Genomic DNA, 22,373 nt, shown 5'->3' on the forward strand with positions numbered 1-22,373 from the left:
GTTCAGCCCACTGGACTGTGCTGATGATTGTGCATCACTCTGGCTTTCACCAACTGACTTCATTGAATCCTTTCACCCAGGGACACTGTGCTGTTGCTTGGACGTTGAAGCAACAGTTTTCAGTTTTAAAATCAATTGACACGACAAAGACAAGGGTCATTTGGCCCATTATGTCTGTACCAACTTTGGCTGAACGTTGGAATGAGTTGTGTTTGCTCTATCTTTGCCACAGCCTTGAAATGTTTATTCCCTTCATGCATTTATCCACTTTACTTTTTAAGACTACCAATGAATCTACTACAATCACAATTTTTAGCACACTCCAAATCATCACAAATTGCCATGCCTTTTTTTAAATGTTTTCTCATGTTGCCTCTGGTTCATTTGCTAATTACCTTCAGACGTGATTCGTTTTGTACTTTTAAGTAAATACAGTACCTTTCCCAAGTGTATCTCCAAACAGGGGCTGCAATTGCCTAGTGATATTATCACTGGATAATTATTCAGATTTGAATCCTGCCATGACAGAGGGTGGAATTTGAACTCAAGAGAAATAAAATCTGGAACAATGAGTCTAACATTGACGACAAAACTATTGTTGATTGTTGGAAAAACCCATCTGGTTCACTAATGTCCTTTAGAGAAGGAAACTGCCATCTTTACCTGATCAGGTCTACACGTGACTCCAGACCCACAGCAATGTGGTTGACTCTTAAAACTGCCCTTTGGGCAATTATGGATTGGCAATAAATGCTGATCTGCCCTCATCTCATAGATGAATTTTAAAAAACATATATTTAGGTAAATCACATATTCACTGACCAATTGAAGCAAATCTTATTATATTTTATTCAGCCTATTGACGATTGTACTGAATGAGTTGGAGCTGGTAAAACTGTCTTTTCTCTCTCAATGTTTAATGCCTCCTCCTTCCCTATCCACACCCAATCCCCAGTAATGGAGGTTCTCCAGTTTGGTCGGGATGCAACAGTTGCTGAGGCCTGGCTGGCAACTCAAGAGCCATACGTCAGAGCAGCCGACATAGGAAGTAACGTAGATGATGCTGAGAACCTGATCAAGCGTCACGAAGAATTTGAGAAGTCAGCTGCTGCTTGGGAAGAGCGTTTCCTGGCCCTGGAGAAACTGACAACAGTGAGTGTCCCACTACTTCCTTCTTATTTTCTCCCCAGCGTCTACCTCACTTTTATCTCAACCTACCAGCACATCCTTCTATTCCTTTCTCTCTATTCTTCCCCTCAAACGTATCTGTACTAGTGGTAGCAAGTACCACATTCTTTCCATATCATGCGGAAATAATTTCTCCTGAAGTCCTTTGTTGGATTTATTAGTGACTATCTTGGATTATGGTCCCTAGTTGTGGTCTCCCCTAGAAGGAGTAATATTTTCTGCTACGTCCACTCTGAAGTGCCCAGTAATGACAGCAGACTATTTAACTGTGTACACCATCCTATCCATTTTAAAAATCTACATGTGTGTGCACGTTAAAGCAGATAGTTACTAGATGTCAGTCAGAATAGGGAACCCTGTGTTGATTTAGTCCCTTTTAAGACCATAGATTTTCAGCCTTTTGTGTATAGTTTTTGCCTTGTCAGAAGTTTTGGCCGAGTAGTATTATCGCTGGAACGTTAATCCAGGGACCCGGTCATGTTCTCGGGACCAGGATTTGAATTCTGCTATGGCAGATGGTGTAATTTGAATTTATTTAAAAAAAAGACTGGGACTGATTGTCTAATGATGACCACAAAACCATTGCCAATGGTCAGGAAAAGCCCATCTGGTCCACTATGTCATTTAGGGAAGGAAACTGCCATCTTTACCTGGTCTGGCCTACATGTGACTCCAGATCCACAGAAATGTGGTCGACTCTCAACTGCCCTCTGGACAGTTAGGGATGGGCAATAAATGCTGGCCTAGCCAGTGACACACTTAGCTTGTGAACAAATTTTTAGAAGAACATTTTTTGCCTTGTCAGAGGTCAGCTACCTTGTCTTAAAGGGGTCAACTCCAGGACCCAGTCTCTCTGCTGCTCAGTAATTGTAAAGAAAACTGTGCTTTTCCTATATTTGATTCTGCCACCATAACACATGGTTATATGTAGTAGTGATTTATTTTATTTCATGTTTCTTAATCAATGGAAAATAGCTGGACAAATATATTTTTGTGAAGAACTGGTGCCCTTTCCATAGAATTATAGAAAGTGTACAGCACACACAAAGTCCACTTGGCCCATTGTGTTTGCTGAGAAACAAGCCACCCAGCCTAATCCCACTTTGCACCATTTGGACCGTACTTTTGCAGATTACAACACAAGGTGCGTCACTAGGCACTACTTAAATGAGTCACATACCTCTGCCTTTGTTATTCTTCCCAATAGTGAATTCTAGACTCACACCTCCCTCTGGGTGAGAAACAAATTCTTCATCTCTCCTTACTTTTCTATCAGTTATTTTAAATCTGTGACCCCTAGTCAATGACCTCTATGCAAAGATAAACAGACCCTTTCCATCCACTTTATTCAGGCCCCTCACAATTTTGTGCATCTCAATTAAATGTCCCTTCAGTCAGTTCTGTTCCAAGGAAAACAACCTCAGTCTATCCAATCTTGCTTCATAACTGCATTTTTCCAATCCTAACAACATGCTCAAAAATCTCCTTTGTGCCCTGTCTAGGGCAATTGCATCCTTTCTGTCATGAAGTAACGAGAACTGCACACAGTACACACGTTGTGACCTAACTCATGATTCATTCACTTCCAGCATAACCTCCATGCTTTTGCATTTTACCTTGACTAATAAAGGCAAAGATTCCATATGACTTCATAACTTTATCGACCTGTCCTGGTACATTCAGGGATCTGTGGACATTTGCTCCAAGGTCCCTCTTCTGCATTACTGAAGCTGGATAGGTGAGCAAAAATTGATACTGGCAAGTCCAGAATACTCACACTGCAACAGTAGCAGGGGAGCCTCTGGAGAGGGAAGGAATGTGCAGTTGAGGTAGAAGATCAGCTATGATTTTATTGAATCATGGGGCCAGTTTAATGCGGTATTGTATTTCCCCCATGTTCTTCCCAGGGGTCTGGAGTTGTGCACCTTAACTGCAAACTCCAAACTGCTCTGCATACACCTTGGTTGAAGACTACATGATGGAACATGGCAGGGTTTGGAAGCTTGGCAGCAAAGCAGAAAAGAAAAATCTGAACATCATTGAGTTGTTCCTTCTTTGGAAAATATCCTTAACTGCTGGGACATTTTCCAAACTGTCAGGTGTGCGTGCATTCCAAACAACAAATAGTGTTCACCTCTGCTACAGGATGTCTTTGTTTCATTGACAACAGTGCCTTAACATCCTACCTTTTGTTTCAGCTGGAGCAACAAGAAATCCGGCGTAAACAGGAGGAGGAGGAGAGAAAGCGAAAGCCACCTCCACCACCTTCGCCCCCCACACCGCATGTCTCCGTGACAACTGAAGAGAACGCTGAGACGACAAGTCAGGCTCTGCAGAAAGAATCAGCACGGTAAAAGCACCCACCAGCCTGATCTTTAGCAGTTTGGATAAGTTCCCATCAAATATGGACCAAGTGTGGTCCTTTCTAGATGCCTTGGCTTCCAAATTATTTTATGTATTGTTGGGCAAAGCCAAACTCACTAAAGGCTTACTTCTGCACAGTTCCTTTGATGTTGTGAATGCAACTTCAAAGTAAAAGGATGCATGAAAGTGATCACACATAAGTACAATAAGTTAGCAAGCATTTGTGATTTTATCAATCAAGTATGGTCTGTTTCTGATGACAACAGGAGGGAATACGTGCAGGCAGCAGTGGTGAAAGAGCATTAATGCCCTCTACTGGTCGACTGAAAGCTAAGCCACCTACAACGAAGATCTAAGTTTTCCTGTTACAAGTGACAAGGGTACTTACAGACAGGTTCATGTGTTTTGCAAAGACAGGTCTCCCTCCTCAACCTTTCCTGGAGGAACCCTGAAAAATTAAAGTCAGTATAATGCAATGTTTGGTGTGATATGGTAATTACCATCCTCAGTTAAAGAAGATTTTAATAAGATTTGTGCACTGCTTATGGTCCCATACTCCAGATGCAATGCATCAGCATGACTCAGCGACCAGGCAGGCAGCTTAATCCCAGGCCTTTGCTATTCTTGGTGTATCAGCTGCTCCCAGCAGGTTTAGAAGCACTGCCACCTCTTCATGTTTTATAACCTCTTAATATTTGAGGTTTTATAACCTCTTAACCTCTCCGATGTTTCTGTTGCGCTTTCAAACCCAGAGACTGAACTTGAATCAAACCAATGGGAAAGAAATTTGTTCAGTCTTTATAGCTGAGAGGTTTCTATTTGTAATTACCAGGATGGATTCTTTAAATTAGCAGACAGATCACAAACACCCGTAAAGTATAAAAGCAGGCTGTGTGCCCGCAAAGTGTTTCAACAGCTAATTTATTTGTAAAGGTGCCAGCTCGTGGAAGATGTTTTATACAGCATCAGTTAAAAATGATATGGAACTGGTACACTCTCACCAGAAATGTCTTTACTCTTTTACTGTCATTGATTTGGGGGTTTTATTATTTTTAGGGATGGTGAGATAGTGAATCACTTGGAACCCATTGCTCAGAATGGAGTGCACTCGGATATGGAGTCACCACAGGTGAGTTATAAAACTGTCTCTGTTAACCACTTGTTGGGAACTTCTCGTCCATGCAAGGCAGCACTGGGGCACTGAGAGTGTACAATTTGCATCATTAGGACCCATGTGCTCAGAAGCGTGCAACAGGGACCACATGGAGTCTTTGAATGCCACTCCCTCTGTGGTTTCTCCCCTCTTTGTCTTTGTAGCCTACTCCAACTCTGTAAACCAGAGAGCCCTGCACTCCTCCAGTTCTGGCTTCTTGCGCATCCTCAGTTTTAAACCATCTTCCATTGAACACTGTACCTTCAACAGCCTGGACCCTAAGCTCTGCAGTTCCATTCTTAACTTCTCCACCTTTCTTTCCTCATTTATACCATACCTACATGACCAAACCTTTGATCACTTCTGCTAATGTGCCTTTTATATCACTGTATCATGTTCTATCTCCTAAAGCTCCTATGGGGCACCATTGTCCAAATCACAACATGAAAATCCAGTATTAAAACATCAAGGTACAGAGTTGAACCTTGAGGTTGTACTTGTGTAGCCGAAATCTGTCTGACCTTTTTTAGTTGAATGTTCAATAGTTGTTGCACATGTAACCATAACCTTCAACTGGCTAGACTTTGTTCATTTCATAACACACTTTTCCTTGGTTATAATGGGTGTCACTCCATTCTTTCAGCCTTTAGAAGATATCAGACAGTTGAGAGATGGTGTAGCTTCATCTGTGACTGTGACTGTAAGTGCTTTCTACTTCTTGCTACTTTTTCTTCCTGGTTTCTTTCATTTTACCTCTGCTATATATACTGCTGAAATTAGAGACCGAACTGGCTGAAGCTCTTTCCTCTATGAATACTGAGGCAGTGCCAAGTAGAGATCTTCAAAGATTAGAGCTCGTAAGGGTAAGCTTAGAGTTGGTATTTCCATCGTGGAAGCATTCAAAACCAAGGGCTCCAATTATAAGATGATCGTGAATCAATTCACTAATGAAGCATACAAAATTATTACACTGCTTATCAGGGAGATGCAGGAAGGATGTGTCCCTTGACTGGTGGGATCTAGAACCCAAGGATGCAGTATGAAAATAAGCTGAAGCCCTAGTTCACGACTGATATAAGAAGGAAATCCTTCACTGAGGACAATCTTTGGAACTCTCTATTGCAGTGGACTATGGGGCTCATTCATTGAGTATGTTCAGTACACACAGCGTTGGATTTCTAGATCTTAAAAATGCTAAGAGATAAGGGGATGATGCAGGAAGATCTCGTTGAGATAAAAGATCTAGTTGAGTAGTGGAGCAGCCTTGAGGGTCCACATGGCCTACTCTCATTTCCTGTGTTCAATAAGGAATGCAGGAGAATCTTCTTCGCCCACTGTTACTTGCCCACATACACTACCTACAAGTTGAAGTTTCTACATATGCGCAGCCACTTAAGTAAGTTACTCACGTCCTTGAAACAGAAAAGTGAATGTTAGTGGTGAGAATGTGGAACCCCCAAGCATGAGAAGTAATTGACCCAAATAAAATAGATGCATTTCAGAGTGAGCTGAATAAATACATGAGAAAGAAGGGAATAGAAGGCAATATGGACAAGGAGAGATAAATGAAGGAGGATGGGATGGGAGGTACTGTGCAGGTGTATTTCCGGGTCATTTTCCCCAGCAAGAGGGGGTACGTCAGTGGCTGTTTCTGTTATAAATGAGGACATGGGATTTTCAGTTGGAAATATCAATTTTAAGACTGAATAATTTTAAAAGGAGGGCTGAGTAATGTCTGTAAACCCTGGTCTTTTTATGCCATACCCTGTAACCTTCCATTTCCTCATGCAAAACTACATTTTGTTCTCACTTGACTCTGAATTTTGTTTTTATTTATTTATTCATGGGTTGAGGGCTAGACCAGCATTTATTGCCCATCCCTAATTGCCAAGAGAGCAATTAAGAGTCAGCCACATTGCTGTGGGTCTGGAGTCACATATAGGCCAGACTTGGTAAGGACAGCAGGTTCCTTTCCGGAAAGACATTAGTGAACCAGCAGGGTTTTTCCCAGACAAGCTACAATGGATTCACAGTCATCATTAGACTCTTATTTCCAGATATTTATTGAGTTCAAATTCCACCATCTGCCATGGCAGGATTTGAACCTAGGTCCCCAGAACATTAATTGTCTAGCAATAATACCACTAGGCCATTTGCTGATGGGATGTGGGAATTGCTGGTTAAGGTAATAGCCTGTCCTAATTACTCCTTCAATTAAGTGCCTTGATACAGCCATTTCAAAGGGCAGAAAAGAATCATCCCATCATTGTTGTGGGTCTTGAGTCACATGTAGGCCAGACCAGAGAAAGAAAACTGGTTTCCTTCACTAAAGGATATTAGTGAACCAGGTGGATCTTTATGATAATCAACAGCAGCTACACAGTCACAATTGGGCTAGTTTTTAATTCCAGACTCTCTTCAACTCAAATTTCACCGTCTTCCAAGCTGGTATTTGAGCCTACATCCCCAGAACGCTAGCCTGGGCTTCTGAATCATTAGTGCATTGACATTATCACTGTGCCAGTGTCTTGTAAAAGAATTGCTTGCTTAAAACCCATACTCCCTGTCAATATTTCACACTCACTGATTCAGTTTGTGAACTGGCTCAAAACAAAGAAACAATCAACCAAAGACAGGTAAATTTTCTGAGAAAATCAATAATGCTGATGTCAAGCAATCTTTTAAAACCACCCAATTCTCAGTGCTTGGAACAGCTTCTCACCCCTGCTATTCAGTAAAATTGTGGGTGATCTGTATCTTATCTTTTATCTACATGCCTTGGTTTTGTAACCCATAATACTCTTATGCCACAAAATTCTATCAAATATTGTCTTCAACATTCAGTGTCAAGGTATTTCAGTGTGAGTGGAGTGGGGTTGTGAAAAAGAGTTCTAGCTTACTATCACCTTTCAGGTCAAGATGTGCCTCTTAAAAGTCCTATCTCAAAATTTAAGGTCACGACAGTCTGTTTTTATTTTCAAATCTGAACTAATTCGATCAGCAAATAAAGTTCCACTTTACCTGAATTCAAGATATACCTAAAAGAAGACTATTATCAGAGTAAACTCAAGGTGTGTCTATTTCCAGCAAATAGGTCTTGTGATCTAAAGGCATGTCACTGCACTGTAGTGGAAAAATCAAACACTTCTCTCTGTAGGTTCTAATTTTCTTACTTAAAAGGGAAAAACAGCAGTGTAAAATCTGCCAACCTCGTTTTGTTTTGTTGAATTATTATGATTTGGACACCAAGGAAGGTGTTGTGATTTTGGGTTTTCTTTTTCCACGTTCTGGTCAGTCTTGTCTTTCCTGTGCAGTTTCCTCTTGCCCACCAGGTGGTGATCTCAGCTGATGAAATCCACAACCTCTCAGGTTGCAGTCGAAACCAGTTGCAGGTTCTTGGGGTGGTTAAATAGTACTCGAGCTGCAGGGCCTCGAACATGCCCTAATCACTTTGCATCATATTACTTAGAGGAACTGGTATGGTTGTGCACCTAAGTCATGCATGCACAAGCCTTTTTATAAAATTAATTATTTAGTGTATTTGGGCACCTTGCAGAACATGATGACCTGACCTGCAGCTTCTCCTTACAAAATGAGTGTGAAGATAATCTAAGGGCCTAGGCCACTGAGAAAGAAATGAGATTGTTGCCAAGTTTTCATGTCTCAAATGTTTCTCCAAGCAATAGATTTTTTTCTGCTTCGTCTTCACTTCTGTATTTCTCTATTTGTCAGTATTTTCCTTCATTTTCTCATGTCGCTGCTATTTAAAAGACACGGTGCAAATATGCTGTGGACAGACCGATTTTGGGCTTTCTGGCAGAGTCAGTACCAAAAAGGAGTTCAGTAAGTGGTCACCTGAATGGCTTTGGATGCATTCATTAATAATGTCATGCCTTTAGGGCCCTCTTGTGGTGCAGTGGTAGTTTCCCGATTCCTGGACTGAAGAGACCCAGTGTGTAATAACATCTCTGAACCGGTTAATTAGAAAAATAGGTTAATAAAGAAAAAGCAGTACATACATTACAGGACTTATATATAGCTGCAGGTATCAGTTTTCCATACCATCCTGACAGAACTATTTCATTTTCTTTTTAAACTTTGTTTATGTGGAAGCCCCTGGCTAATTGCCCTCCATTTCAGAGGATAATTAAGAGTTGACCACATTTTTTTGGATTTGGAGGCCAGACTAAGGATCGCAGATTTCCTTTCAAAAAGGACTTTAGTGAACTAGATGGATTTTTATGACAATCTTTGATAGTTTCATAGTCACTATTACTTGCAACTAGTTTTATATTCCAGATTTTATTTACTGATTTTGAAGTCCCCCAGTTGTGGTGGGATTTGAGCCTGTGTCCCTTGGGCCTTCCCATTTCTGGTCCAGTCACGTTACATTGCATTGCCATCACCCTAATTGCCCTTGAGAAAGCATTGATGAATTGCTTTATTGAGCCATTGCAGTGTCTCTGTGTGGCAGATTGTATATTAGATTGCTTTCTTGCTATCTGATCTTTCTAATCCATCCTGGGGGAGTACAGTCAATCTGGAAAACACACAGGTTATCATGAATAAAGTTTCAATTAGTATCCTAAACATTAGCCAGTCTAGCAGTCTGGGCTGGTAACGTAGCCCTACATCTTGGACCAGCTTACTGCTGAAGTGCACTTTCTGTCAAAAATCAGACTAAAGAACACTCACAAGGAGGGCTTATTCTCTTTCCAAATCTCACATTTCTCCACACAGCAATACAATACCCTCAGAATCTACAGTCATGAATTTACTGCCCTCCCTTTGACTATTGTTAGGTTGAGTGACAACCTCCAGTACCTTGACATTTATCCTTTTGAGCCTAAATAATGAATGATATTTGATGTTAGAAATCATATTGGACTTCAATTAGTCTGAGCTCAGTTCCCAGTGGACATGTGCCTTTATTGATACAAATTCATAATTTCATGCAGAGGCCACAAATAATCTGAGAACTAGGCAAAAAAAAGCTAGACCTCCCCTAGGATTGTTTGATGGGGACAGTACAGTTAGAGCTTTACTCTGTATCTAACTCCGTGCTGTATCTATCCTGACAGTGTTTGATGGGGATGATTTAGAAAGAGCTGTGTCTAACCGCAATGTTACACCTGTCCTGGAGCGTTTGTTGGAGAAACTGTAGAGAGAGCTTTACTCTGTATCTAATTCTGTGGTGTATTTTGCCTGGGACTGTTCATTGGAGGCAATGTGGAAGGAACTTCAATTTTTTTGTATTTAATTTGCTGCTAATTGTAGAGGCCACAAATAATTTCAGAATTAGACAAGTGCCAATGTGCTGTGCCTGCCTTGGGATTTTTAAAATTTGATGTACACAAAATTCAAACAAAAAAAGTTTGCAATATAGGGTATTTCATCAACAAGCAATAGGCTGAGCCTGCATGGCCTGGTATCTCTTTGACATATATAATGGTGGATCACTGATGATGTAAAGTAAGTTATCTCTAAACATGCAATAAGAGATACGAATATTATATTATCCTTTAGGCATGGAAATTTTAATCGGCATTCTGATGGCAGAATTGCCCTGATCCCAGGTCTGATGATTTTACCATTTTCTCCAGGTCAGTGAAGCATCAGAACCTGTTAATGGGACGAGTGCAGCCCCAGAAGCAAAAGGGGACTATAGTCCTGTCAAGAAAACACCGCAATCATCTCCACGCCCAGGGTCTGTTAGCACCCTTCTCAGCAAGGCACAGGATACAGCTACCATACAGCTCGAGGGTATTTTATGTCGCAAGCATGAATGGGAGTCACACAACAAGAAAGCCTCTAGCAGGTAGGCTTCTAACAGTTATATACTTATGCTGCTATTCCCCTTCCAGTGGGATTGAGAGAATATTCATGTCATTATTTGTGTGTTTACAACTTATAATTTAAAAGGCATCTGGATGGGTACATGAATAGGCAGGTTTTAGAGTGATATGGGCTAAGTGATGGCAAATGGAACTAGATTTAGGATATCTGGTTGGCATGGACGAGTTGGACCGAAAGGTCTGTTTCCAATCTATACATTTCTATGACTCTACTGACATACTACAGTTTTTGTCACTCGATATCACACTCTAATATCTCTCAGGCACACACAGACACATTTCTCATTCATGGGCCTTCTAATATAGCACAACCTTTTCACACCTATGGAATTATGAAGTACTGTAGCCTCTCAAATGAATTAGTGCACTACAACATTTACTGTAATAAACGTCTCAAGAGAAACTGACTACTTATTGCAATCTATAATGCAATACAGAGACTATATATAATCTTTGTAGCTCAGATATCCATATACAATGGCATGTGATTGTGTAATTATTTCATTGAATTTTCACAAAATATACATGCATTTGTACTGCCAAGTACTGAACATCTGCCCCACTTCAACCCAGTCTACCTTCAACCTTCTTTCTCACACAGTTACTTGGATATCTGCATGACTCTACTTTTTCAGCATACAATTTACAGCACATCTGCATTTTATAGTTGATGTCTGGATATGCATTCAGCTGTTGGCTGCTGCGGGGAAAGTACTCCTTCAGCCTGGTGTCTGACATGAGTGAGTTGTCCTAATTGCGGTGTTGTTCAACTTGTAGATCCTGGCAAAATGTGTACTGTGTACTGAGGAACCGGAGTCTTGGCTTCTACAAAGATGCTAAGAATGCTAGCACTGGCATCCCTTACCACGGAGAGGTTCCAGTTAGCTTGACGGACGCCAAGTGTGAAGTGGCACATGATTATAAGAAGAGAAAAAATGTCTTTAAACTCAGGTAAAATTTATACCATATTTATGAATGTAGAAGGGGACTCGTGTTCACCTGTGTGCCATTTTAAGTTGTGATGTATGATATAAGATGAGCTCTTCCTCAGCTGCAGAATAGATTAATATAGCTCAAGGAGGTCTTTTGGTTCATCTCTTTCAGCTCTGTTTGGAGGAACAATTCAGTGAATCCCACTGTTTCCCCAGAGATCAGGAAATTGTTCCTTCTCCGGTTTCCTTTTCTCAAAATTATTATTTAATTTGTTTTCACTGCTCTTTCAGGCAGTGCACTCCAGATCATCATAATGCTTTTTTTCCCCAAGCCGTCCTCCTGGTGCCTCTGATTCCTTTACCAGCCACTACTGTCTTCTTTAGTGGAATTGTTTTCTTCTTGTTGTCTTATTAAAATTTCAAGATATTAAACACCTCTATAAAATTTGTACTCTGAGGAGAGTAGTAATAGCTATTCTCATCTGTCCATAAAACTAAAAAGTCACATGCCTGGTGCATCCTGTTAAATCTCCCCTACACCTTGATATCTAAAACCTTGACATCTTATTTAATATATGGTGCCCGGACGAACACTTCAGCTGAGGCCAAACTGATGGCTTATAAAGATGGGCAGTATGATGGCTCGGTGGTTAGCACTGCTACCTCACAGTACCAGGGACTCGGGTTTGATTTCACCCTCGGATGACTGTCTGCGTGGGTTTGCTCCAGGTGCTTCAGTTTCCTCCCACAGTCGACAGACATTTGGGTTAGGTGGATTGGCCATGCTAAATTGCTCATTGTCTCCAGGAATGTGTAGGCTAGGTGGGTTAGCCATGGGATATGCAGGATTTGTGGGGGGTGTCTGGGTGGGATGCTCTTCGGAGGGCTAGTGTGGACTCAATGGGCTGAATGACCTGCTTCGACATGGATTCTATGCTTGTATTATGTTCTGAAATAGGAAAACATTACCAGAAGCAAAATCACCAAAATGGAAATTTAAAACAACCTACTACTGTCTCTGGACTGAACTCCACATTAATCCCCAAACATGCTGAAATTATGTGTCAGTGCATCAGCTGTAACAAGTGACAAAGTGAAGCTGCGATTGAATAGTATAGGATTATGAAGGATATTGCCGCTGTTCACGCTACAGTGATTACTGAATAAGTTTATTTTTGATTGTAGACTCAGTGAAGGGAAGGAGTTCCTATTCCAGGCCAAGGACGAGGTAAGTGTTTGCAGTTTGATGGAAACAGAGGCATTGACTGTTAGGGAACACACAGGGAGCACTGCCCAGTCATAAAGCAGAGAACTGGGCATCTTTGGCTCTCACCCCACTAAATACACGTGAACACTATATCACTACAGGATATCAAAGATAACATTTTGTTAGTCCTTTCCTTGAGGGACTTGGGTAGGATGAAATTGCACGTAGATGCAATAAATCAAATAGTAACATCTTACCTCTGGATCCTGGGTTCAAATCCAGCCCACATTGAAGGAAGGTAGTTTCAATTAGCTCAGTTGGCTGGGCAGCTGGTAATAGACAGTAATGCTAACAGTATGGGTTTAATTCTCAGACTGGCTGAGGTTACCATAAAATGCCCTCTTTCTCAGCTTTTCCCCTTACCTGTTAAAACCAACACTAGTTGTCTCTCTCTAATAAGTTATGTCCTATGATCTGGTAAAACTATGGTGACTTTACCCCATTGCCTTCCTACACCTGAGCGTCATAGTTAAATTACGTGCCAATATTCACTCCCTGACATCACAGATAGCACATGCTGATAATGTATGAATGTCCATCTAATTACAGTCGAACAAGAGGTGGGTACAGCATTGCACCAGATTACAAGAAGTGTATTGCTCAAATTTATCTGGACATGTTTTTCAGGCTGAAATGAGCAGCTGGATTGATGGAATCACCACATCCATCACCACCAGTTCCACTAATCAAGATGACCGCTATCCTGCCAATCCACAGGGCCTCACTCGTGCAATGACAATGCCTCCTATATCTCCCAACAGTGGTGATACAGTCACTCTGAGGCGGGACAAGGACGGAAAGGAGAAAGATCGAGAGAAGAGGTTCAGTTTCTTCAAGAAGAAATAGAAAGTGGTTCAAAAGCTGCAGAGATTTTTTAAAACAAAACAAAAAGTCACCACACGTTCCACATTTGCACATCATTCCAGTCGATTCCAGCTTGTTTTTCCGAATGACTCTGTGCCTGACATTCCCGGGGCATGGGAGGGGGACATTTAAAAAAAAACAAACTCAGTTTTATCAATGGGGAAAACAATATACCAACACTTCAGGAACGGTTAGTGGGACATTTATGAAGAACCGAAACAAGAATCACAAGCGATCGGGTCTCGATTATTTTTAGGTTGTCAAGAGAAAGAGAGAGAGAGAAAATGCTGCAGCTGTTACAAGCACTGAAGTGTAAATTGTGTTGGCTGAGCTGAGAATATTGGGTGCCTGGTTAGCTTTTCTGATGGTTTGAAGTGTGTTATGTTGGCTCCGTGGACTCGTTTTAACTATTGAAGGACTAACGGGCCCTCAAGCAAGAAGCCTATTGTTTGCTTGTCACTTCTCCCAGCTTGGTGAGGCAGTGTATCTGAACAGCTGCTGAAATGAGAGAAGAGTTGGAAATGTGTCTATTGCAAGCAGCCACCAAATAGTCACCACCTGTACATTGCCTGTGCAACTTAACTTTCTTTTCGTTCACATCTTCTGTCTCCCTTGTATACACCTGTCCCATATACACTGTTTACCAGGATGTAAGGAGCGCGGAGTGGGGGCATAGCGTGTCAATTAACTGCCTAAAGGATGTGGGAGTAGTTAACTACAACATTAAAATATTTTGTGTATTTATTGAAAACTAAAGATACTTCAAAAATGTGGGGAGAGGGACAGTATAGAACATCAGGCCTGATTTTTGGAAGATTTTATTTGTCCACCTAAGTGGTTAGATGGCACTTATCACAGCTACTCCTCCCCCGTAGTCATCCTGCTAATATGCTCAAACTATTTTCAAAACAAATCTATTGTGAATAGGACTCCAACTTGCCAAACTTTCTTTCTCTCTCATAGACCTGTGCTGTAACAGGTGTTGTTATGAATGATTGTTTTAAAGGAAGAAGCCCACACACTCGCATGCACTCACACACGCACACTGTCTCACGTACATCCACACACACACAGATTATAGAAAGTGTCAAAGCATTCTATTTGCCTAAGTGATTATAGTGAAAATTGTAGATTAATTCATTGTTGGTTACTTTTCCTCTTTTGTAGCTTTTTGAGTTTGAATTCCTATATTAAGCACCTCCCTTTATGCTTTATTGCCAAAGGGCCATTGGCAAAAGCAGCCTCCACTGAGACCTAACTGAAACTGGATGATAAATCTGTAGCTTGTTGTAGACCATGTTACAGAATGCTGGAGGTGTTGAAATATAGACCAGTGGTTATGGTTGTAATGCTGTTTGTTAGGAGACAGAGTGACCTCTCCACCCCAGTGGACTTATGCTCACTTGTCTCAGTTCTCAGCAGCTTCTGCATTAGCTTTCATTAAAGTTTGAAGTTCACCTTGGGTCCCACTATCTCCTTTTTTTTCCTCATGCTGTGATACCTCCAATGCCGCCACTTTGCACCAGCCTACAGCTGGCTGCCCCAACCAAAGCTGTAAATTAGCTAGCACTTCTCACATTTAGGAAGCAACCCATTAAGTTTGACAGGGGGAAGATTAGGCAGCAGCAGGTAGGAGGGACGTTAGGAGAGGTAAGTGACTGGTTGAACAGATACTTGATGTGAAGGTTTCTGAAGGAGGACAAAGGTAAGAAAATAGCTTAATGGTAGGCCACTGCCATTGTCAAATGGAATGCAATGGAAGTGGGTATAACATAGTGCTCGTATAATTAGAGATCTTCTTGGAGTTGATTTGCTGAGTGTTTTTAAGTACGTGCTGGGACTTTATTTTCGTAAATTTCCCCATGGTCAGATTTGACACGTGGAACCCAAATGAAGAAAGAACCCAAAAAGGCATAATGTTGAAGGATGCAAAAGTTGAACTGATGTTAAAAATCAGTTGGCATGGGAACTTCTTTAAAAATAAGTTCCAAGAATTGAGAATTTACTGGAATCTCAAAGGGAGAGCCTGCAGCAGTGAAGGGAGAATATTCTGAGTTTGTTACTAAAAGCTCCTCTGGGAGACTAACAGGAACGGTTAATAGTTGGAGACCTTAATTGTGACAACCTAATATTAACACAAAATGTTATTCAAAAATTGTGACAACAAGTTATATCTTTTAAAGAGGGAATAGCAACAGGCTTGAGAATTGGAATATATTATAGGCAAATGACAGTAGTGCTAGAGTTCTTTTACACAATAAATTCCATTTGAAATATTTTTACAGCTGAAGTTTGATAGTGGATTCGAGACTGTCCAGCTTTGCATCAAGATACCTGCAGTGCACAAATACCCAGAGGAGGAAGTGGCAGAAACAGACCTCATGGTCAGAGTGGGGAGACTGCAACAGGGCTACTGGCAGATGTTCTCTTGTGTTTCTCACTGTTATGTGATAGCAATTTCGAATGACTTTTTGCGACAGAGTCACCAGCAGTAGCTGATTTTATGGTGTCATACTAATTTGGAAAGAAACAGTGGCTAATAACATGCAGTAACTGGCCTTTTTATGTGCAAATGCAGTTGTTAATTTGCAGCGAGTCCAATATGTTTCCACATGGTACACTGCATGTGCAATATTCACGATTCACTCCCTCAGATTGTTTCCATTCACTAGTGACAATCTAACCAGTATGTCTTCCTAGTGCTTAGCAGTTCATAATGCAAGTTTGAACTTTAGAGGTAAGTGCTTTATGCAGTTCAGTTGGGTACTGCATTTTGAATGCTCTTGATGTTCAACTTTGCTGAGATCCTTGATGGCTTGATCTGAAACGTGGAACCTAGGGGAAATCTTTTGTAGGGATTAATGAGTAGTCAGCTTAGCCCTGAAAGATGCAAGAGGAGAACACATCAGTTTCAGTATTGTAAGAAAATGATTCGAGTCCCAAGCGTTCATCTTCCAAAAGGAATCTTCTCAGACATGGTTAACTTAGTGCCACTGTGGTACTGCCAAGAGCACACAGACATCGTACACCTAGTGCCATTGTTCTATTGGGCTAGCCAAACCTGTTTGACCAATTAACCTGCTAATCCGGTTACACATCTCTGCCAACATCTTGGCACAGCTATTGCGCTGGTGGTGTAGATTCATATCTAGATTGTATTTCCTAGCCTATCTGAGTGGTGAGCACTTGAAGCTGCATTTGTAAGAGGATTCTTCTTTCCTCTTCTTTAAATCATTTGTGCTTTAGAAATTAAAGTTGAGAAATGGTTTAATGGCTGTCACTGCATTTAAAAGGAACTGTACTTCCTTAGAAACTGGGGGAAAGCATTTCTGGGGGTTTGTGTAACATTGAGACTGAGATCTCCATATCAGTGAAGCAACTTTGCAAAACATCGCTTATCAAAATTTAGCCCATCCTTTGCAAGTGAAGAACCTGAATCTCAAAAGTGGTTTTACAAATGAACATCAAAAGCAGAGATTACAGCAGTAGGTCCTCCCAGTGCACATGAGTTCATCAAGTCTTAATGATGTTTCATATAGCGTTAGGGATGGGAAAATCAACCAGGGCTCACCATTCACTGACCCCTGCTGGCCAATGTGTGGGTGTTTGACAGATTCTGTTAACTAGCCAGATGTTTTCCAATTTAGATAGAATTGCCAATCACGTAAAGTGCTGGAGAGCAGAGTTCCCTGGGGAGCTAAATCCACAACTCCACATGAGTGAGTTAAAGAGAGGAACAAAATGAGAAGATCCATACCCAAGGAAACAAGTATAATTGGATCATCATTAGCAGCCAGAACCTTTTTATAATATCTAAACTGTATGTCAGAATTATAAGGATGTTGTGTGCTTTAAACTAGTTTTATAATGCTTAATTCAGAAGTTATGTAGGTTGGGGAAATGGTTTATAAATTGATTGATTTACTGGCAGGGGATTCAAGAACAATATAATGTTAGAAAAGGTTGTATTGAGCTAAATAAAAATGGAAAATGATGACAAATTGCATTGCTGGTGATCTGAAATAAAAACAGAAGGTGCACAGCAGATCTCATGGACTCAAAAAGTCTGATTGAATTCATCTGTTGTTTCTCCTTAAGAAGCCAACTGACTTCCACATTTTTGGTTGTGGTGATGAGTTGTGGCTTTAAAACAAAGCTTCACCTTAATCCAATATTAATCAGGTTATACCCATTCAGATGCTAGCAGAAAGATTACCACTCCTCCCTACCAAACCCTAAAGAAATCAACATGAGTCCAATTGATGTTTGGCCACCTTTGGCATTTTTGGTAAAGAATTGGAGCTTTTCTGTGAAGTGATTTTCCATGCACTTGGAGTTCAAGAGGCAAGGTAGGAAACGTGCAAATATTGATTTAGTGCAGAGCATGTTCTTTTTAAGGTTAGAATATTGGCAATGTATCTAATCCGGTGATGTACCTGACTTGGGGGTACAGTGTAGGGGAAGCTTTACTCTGTATCTAACCCCATGTCATTCTGCCTTGAGAGTTTTTGATATGAACAGGCATCTAACTTGCCCTGGGAGTGTTCAGTGGGGAAGAGTGTGCCTGAAATTATGCTTCACCTAACAATTCTGTACAAAACATGAGTGCTGGATACGAATATTCACATCACTCAGGTTAATGAGCACATAAGTCAGAGTGAATAACAATGAAGCTAGGTGGAAATGTTTGCTCAGCCACCACTCACTTGATTAATTGTGAAGGACTTCATCTAATTAAATTGGATAAATTGGAGTCAGCTATTTCTGATAGCTGTCTCTCAGGTGCTCATAAATCATCAGTCACTGATCCACCCCAGATCCATACTAACAGAAGTGAAAAGCTATTGAATGTGCAGTTGCATTTGGAAGGGAAGGAATCTAATAGACCACAGAGCAAGCTTGTTTAATAACCTGGTTCCCACCAGGGTGTTCAAAATGTTCCCTTAAAGGCTTACTAATGAATGGAGTGGCCTTGGTGTTCCCATTTAAAGTTCTTGTTTGGAATATTATAATCTCTATTTACTGGCTTCTTATTGTACTGAAAATAAAGAGTGCATTTAAAACGTCTTCTAGTGCCTTGCTTGTCGTTGTTAAGAGTTTCAGAGATTCATAGCAAAAATGATAATGTTTTTATGCTGTTAAAAATTGACGATCTGTTCAATTGGTTAAGGAGGCTTGCAAGTAAACCATCCGGGCAGGGAGATTTGATTTCTGATCTCAAACAGGATGAAAGATTGATGTGGTTGGGCTGCCATTCCTGCTGTTGCTATCCAGTAACCCCCACCTGACAGTTTATGCTTTCAAGCAACATGGGTGTGCATTCCGTCAAGCTGAGCAGTGACACCTCCACAAGGGAACAGCTTGCTGGAAATTATTCTGTGGGATTTCCTACCTGAAACAATATCCACTAGAGGGCAGCAGACATTAAGAAGAGGATCGTAACAGTACCAACTGCTATCGGTAAGAGGGGGAGAAAAGTTAGATTGTTTCTCTAATATTCTGCTAACTTTTGTTGTTATAAATAGAAAATCTATAAATAGTCATTGTGTTTACAGCTTGGAAAGAGGCCCTTTGGTCCAACATGTCCATGTTGGTTATCAAGCAACTATCCAGTCCCATTTTCCAGCAATAATTCTTCCTTAAATCCTCTCTAAACCGCTTTGCCTTAAATCTGTGCTGTCTGGTTATTGACTCTTCCTCTGAGGGGAATCAAGTAACCCCATAATTATTTTTGCTCTTCAGCTTGTCTAGTCTCTCTTCATAACTAAAACGGTCCAGGTCAGGTGAAATTCCTTTGAACTCTCTCAAGTGCAATAAAATCCTTCCTATGAGCGTACTGCGACTAATAAGGACAGGTATGCCATATGCCTTCTTAAGCACTTATCCATTTGTCCTATTACCTTCAAGGATCCAAAGTACCTCTGAACTTTCTAGGGACCTACCACAATGAATGGTAGATCCCTAGAAAGTTACCTTAGCTCTCAAAATGCATTTTCTCAAGATTTTCTGGATTAAATTCCATTTGCCACTGTTCTGCCCAAATGACCGTCCCATCTATAATAATTATGGTATAATGTTTCCACCCTTACAACTTAGCACACAGAATACCAAGACAAGGGGTTAGTGCTAACTTTTATACAGTAAATCACTGGTTAGATCCTGTGGATACTGGAGATGAGTGCTGGGGGAATTCAGGGTGTGTGGCAGTATCTGTGGAGACAGAAACTGTTAATGTTTTGAGTTTGATACGACCCCACTTCACAGCTGGAGTATTCTATGCACTATACATTAGAAACGATATAGAAAATGCAGATTGATAGAAACAAATACAGAATTATAGGGGCATGTGTAAGGCCGTTTGAGCCTGCTCCCATCATTCAATATGATCATCCAGCTCAGATCCCTGTTCCTGCTTTCTCCCCATATCATTTGATCATTTTTGTTCTAAGAACATATCTTTTTCTTTCTTGAAAGTCTTTAAAGTTTTGGCCTCAGCAGTTTCCAATGGCAGAGAATTCCACAGACTCACCATTCTGGCTGAAGAAATTTCTCATCTCAGTCGTAAAATGGCCAACCCTTAACTTTAGACTGTGATCCCTAATTGTGGTCATTGAGAAAATCCTTCCTGCATATACCTTGGCTAGTCCTGTTAGAATTTTATCAGTTTCTATGAGATCGCACAACCTACCCCCACCCCCCCCCCCCCAAAAAAATCTTTTAAACTCTAGAGAATATCATCCTAAGCTATCCAGTGTCTCCCCACACATTAGTACTGCCATCCCAGGAATGGCCAAAACATCCTTCCTCAGTTAAGGAGACTGTAACTGCACACAATAATCAAGGTGTCTTATCAATGCACTGTATGGTTGCTGCAAGACATTTCTGCTGTATTCAAAACCTCTCATTGTGAAGGCCAACATGCCATTTGCCTTCTTCATGATACAATGCTTACTTTCAGGACTTGTGTAAATGTTCACCCAGGTCTTGTTGCACCTCTCCGCCTTCCCAATCTATCACCTTTCAGGTAATGATCTGCCTTCCCATTGTTGTTAACAAAGTGAATCAGCTCACATTTACCCACGTTAAGCTCCATCTGCTATATATTTGACCACTTATTTAACTTGTCAAAAATGGCATTAATGATCAGGAATTTCAGATACATGAAAGGATTACATAACATCAGAAGCATCCTGCACTATTAAGAATTCTGTGAAACATGAATAGGCCATTTGGCCCCTCGAGCCTGCACCATTATTCAGTAAGATGATTGCTGATCCTCTTTTTCAGCTACCATTTTCTGCACTATCACCACTTCTCTGCCTTGATTTCTTCAGCATTCAAAAATACTCAATATCTCTGGACTTGAATATATTCACTGACTAAGCATTCACAGCTCCTTGGGGAAAACCATTAGAAAGAAATTTATTATTTCAGTCCTAAATTTCCAATACATTAGTCAGAGATTGAGACACTGGTTCCTCCCACCATCTGGCCTGTCCATCCTCTTTGAGGTTTGTATATTTCAATGAGATCATCTAAACTTTGGAGAAATCCGTAGAATATTGGCATACTCTGCTCAGTCTCTTTCCCTTTATCCCAGGAATCAATCTGGTAAAACCTGGGGGTTCAGGTATAAGTAATTATTTGAAATTTACATCACAGATAGACAGGATGGTTAAGAAAGCATTTAGCATGCTTGTCTTCATTGCTCAGACCTTTGAGTTGGGACGTCATGGTGAGGCTTCTTCTGGAGTACTGTGTGCAGTTGTGGTCGCTTGGAGAGTTCAGAAAAGATATACTATGTTGTTGACAGGAATAGAGAATTTGAGTTATCAAAATAGGTTCAATAGACTCGTACTTTCTTCACTGGACTGTCGGAGGTTGAGGGCTGACCTTACAGAGGTTTATAAAATCATGAGGGGCATGGATAAGGTGAATAACAAGGGTCTTTTCCATAGGTTGGGGAGTTCAAAACTAGGCGGTATAAGTGTTAAGGTGAGGGGGAGAGATTTAAAAAAGACATGAGGGGCAACCTTTTTACACAGAGTGGTTTTGTGTGTGGAGTGAACTTCCAGAGGAAGTGGTGGATGCAGATCGCAGCATTTAAAAGACATTTGGATAAGTACACGAATAGTAAAGGTTTGGAGGGATATGGGCCAAATGGATGTAAGTGGGACTAAGTTAGCTTGAGAATATGGTCAGCATGGACTAGTTGAACTGAAGGGTCTATTTCCATGCTGTAAGACTCTATAAATTAACTAGACGTGACCTCCTTAAAACAGAAGGTTAAAGGGAGGGATACGCAGGGGTCTGATTAAGTAGATAGGGAGAGTTTTCTGGTTAGCCAGGTTATGTTAAAGAAGAAAAGTATCATGCAGGTCTTTTAAGTCCCCACATAAAATCAGACTCTCTGGGGGGAGCAGGTTGACTCAGTTGCTAGATAGCTGCTATGACCTAAACCAGGTCAGTACCAGGGGTTTGATCGCCATTCTGACTGGAATTGATTCAGGACTTGCCTCCTTGTCCTACCCATAATGAAGGTCTTGGCACTGGACGTCAGCCCTGCCCTTGGACAGAGAACTGTAAAGAATCTGGGGTGAAACAACATTTCCCAGTAGGAGGTTAGTAATTAGAGGACTTAGATTAAGAAAAATGGTTTGAAAAACTGCAGCTTTAGAATTAAGGACACAAATCTGGGTGGATAAAGTGCAAAACGTATATGGGATCATTTGGCTCTGTAAGTTTTAGTA

The 22,373-nt window shown here is 40.9% G+C and overlaps 2 protein-coding genes across 8 annotated transcripts in view; one reads left to right on the top strand and one right to left on the bottom strand.

Moving 5' to 3' along the window:
- LOC122543854 (spectrin beta chain, non-erythrocytic 1-like) overlaps positions 1-18,690 on the top strand; it is a 301,600-nt gene extending 282,910 nt beyond the window's left edge. For 3 of the 4 annotated variants that reach the window (XM_043682689.1, XM_043682691.1, XM_043682690.1), the window contains 8 exons: positions 956-1,152; positions 3,387-3,538; positions 4,609-4,681; positions 5,349-5,405; positions 10,309-10,523; positions 11,338-11,511; positions 12,678-12,720; positions 13,387-18,690. In XM_043682689.1, the coding sequence (XP_043538624.1) occupies positions 956-1,152; positions 3,387-3,538; positions 4,609-4,681; positions 5,349-5,405; positions 10,309-10,523; positions 11,338-11,511; positions 12,678-12,720; positions 13,387-13,605 (1,130 nt within the window). In that variant the 3' untranslated portion in view covers positions 13,606-18,690. The remainder of the gene's footprint in view (positions 1-955; positions 1,153-3,386; positions 3,539-4,608; positions 4,682-5,348; positions 5,406-10,308; positions 10,524-11,337; positions 11,512-12,677; positions 12,721-13,386) is intronic. The other variant, XM_043682692.1, reaches the window with a different exon arrangement.
- Positions 1-22,373, bottom strand: part of LOC122543855 (RNA-binding protein 4-like) — a 199,806-nt gene that overhangs the window by 87,623 nt on the left and 89,810 nt on the right. Inside the window, exon 6 of one of the 4 annotated variants that reach the window (XR_006310144.1) lies at positions 9,165-9,245. The exons of 1 other annotated variant lie outside the window; for it this stretch is intronic. Coding sequence is in view for 1 of the 3 variants with exons in the window: in XM_043682697.1 (XP_043538632.1) it covers positions 9,204-9,245 (42 nt within the window). In the remaining 2 variants the exon portion in view is untranslated. Of the gene's footprint in view, positions 1-9,164; positions 9,246-22,373 lie in introns of those variants that run through there. 2 more of the 4 variants (XM_043682697.1, XM_043682703.1) reach the window with 2 other exon arrangements.

This window comes from Chiloscyllium plagiosum, chromosome 45 (assembly GCF_004010195.1).
Source record: "Chiloscyllium plagiosum isolate BGI_BamShark_2017 chromosome 45, ASM401019v2, whole genome shotgun sequence".
Taxonomy (NCBI): Eukaryota; Metazoa; Chordata; class Chondrichthyes; order Orectolobiformes; family Hemiscylliidae; genus Chiloscyllium; species Chiloscyllium plagiosum.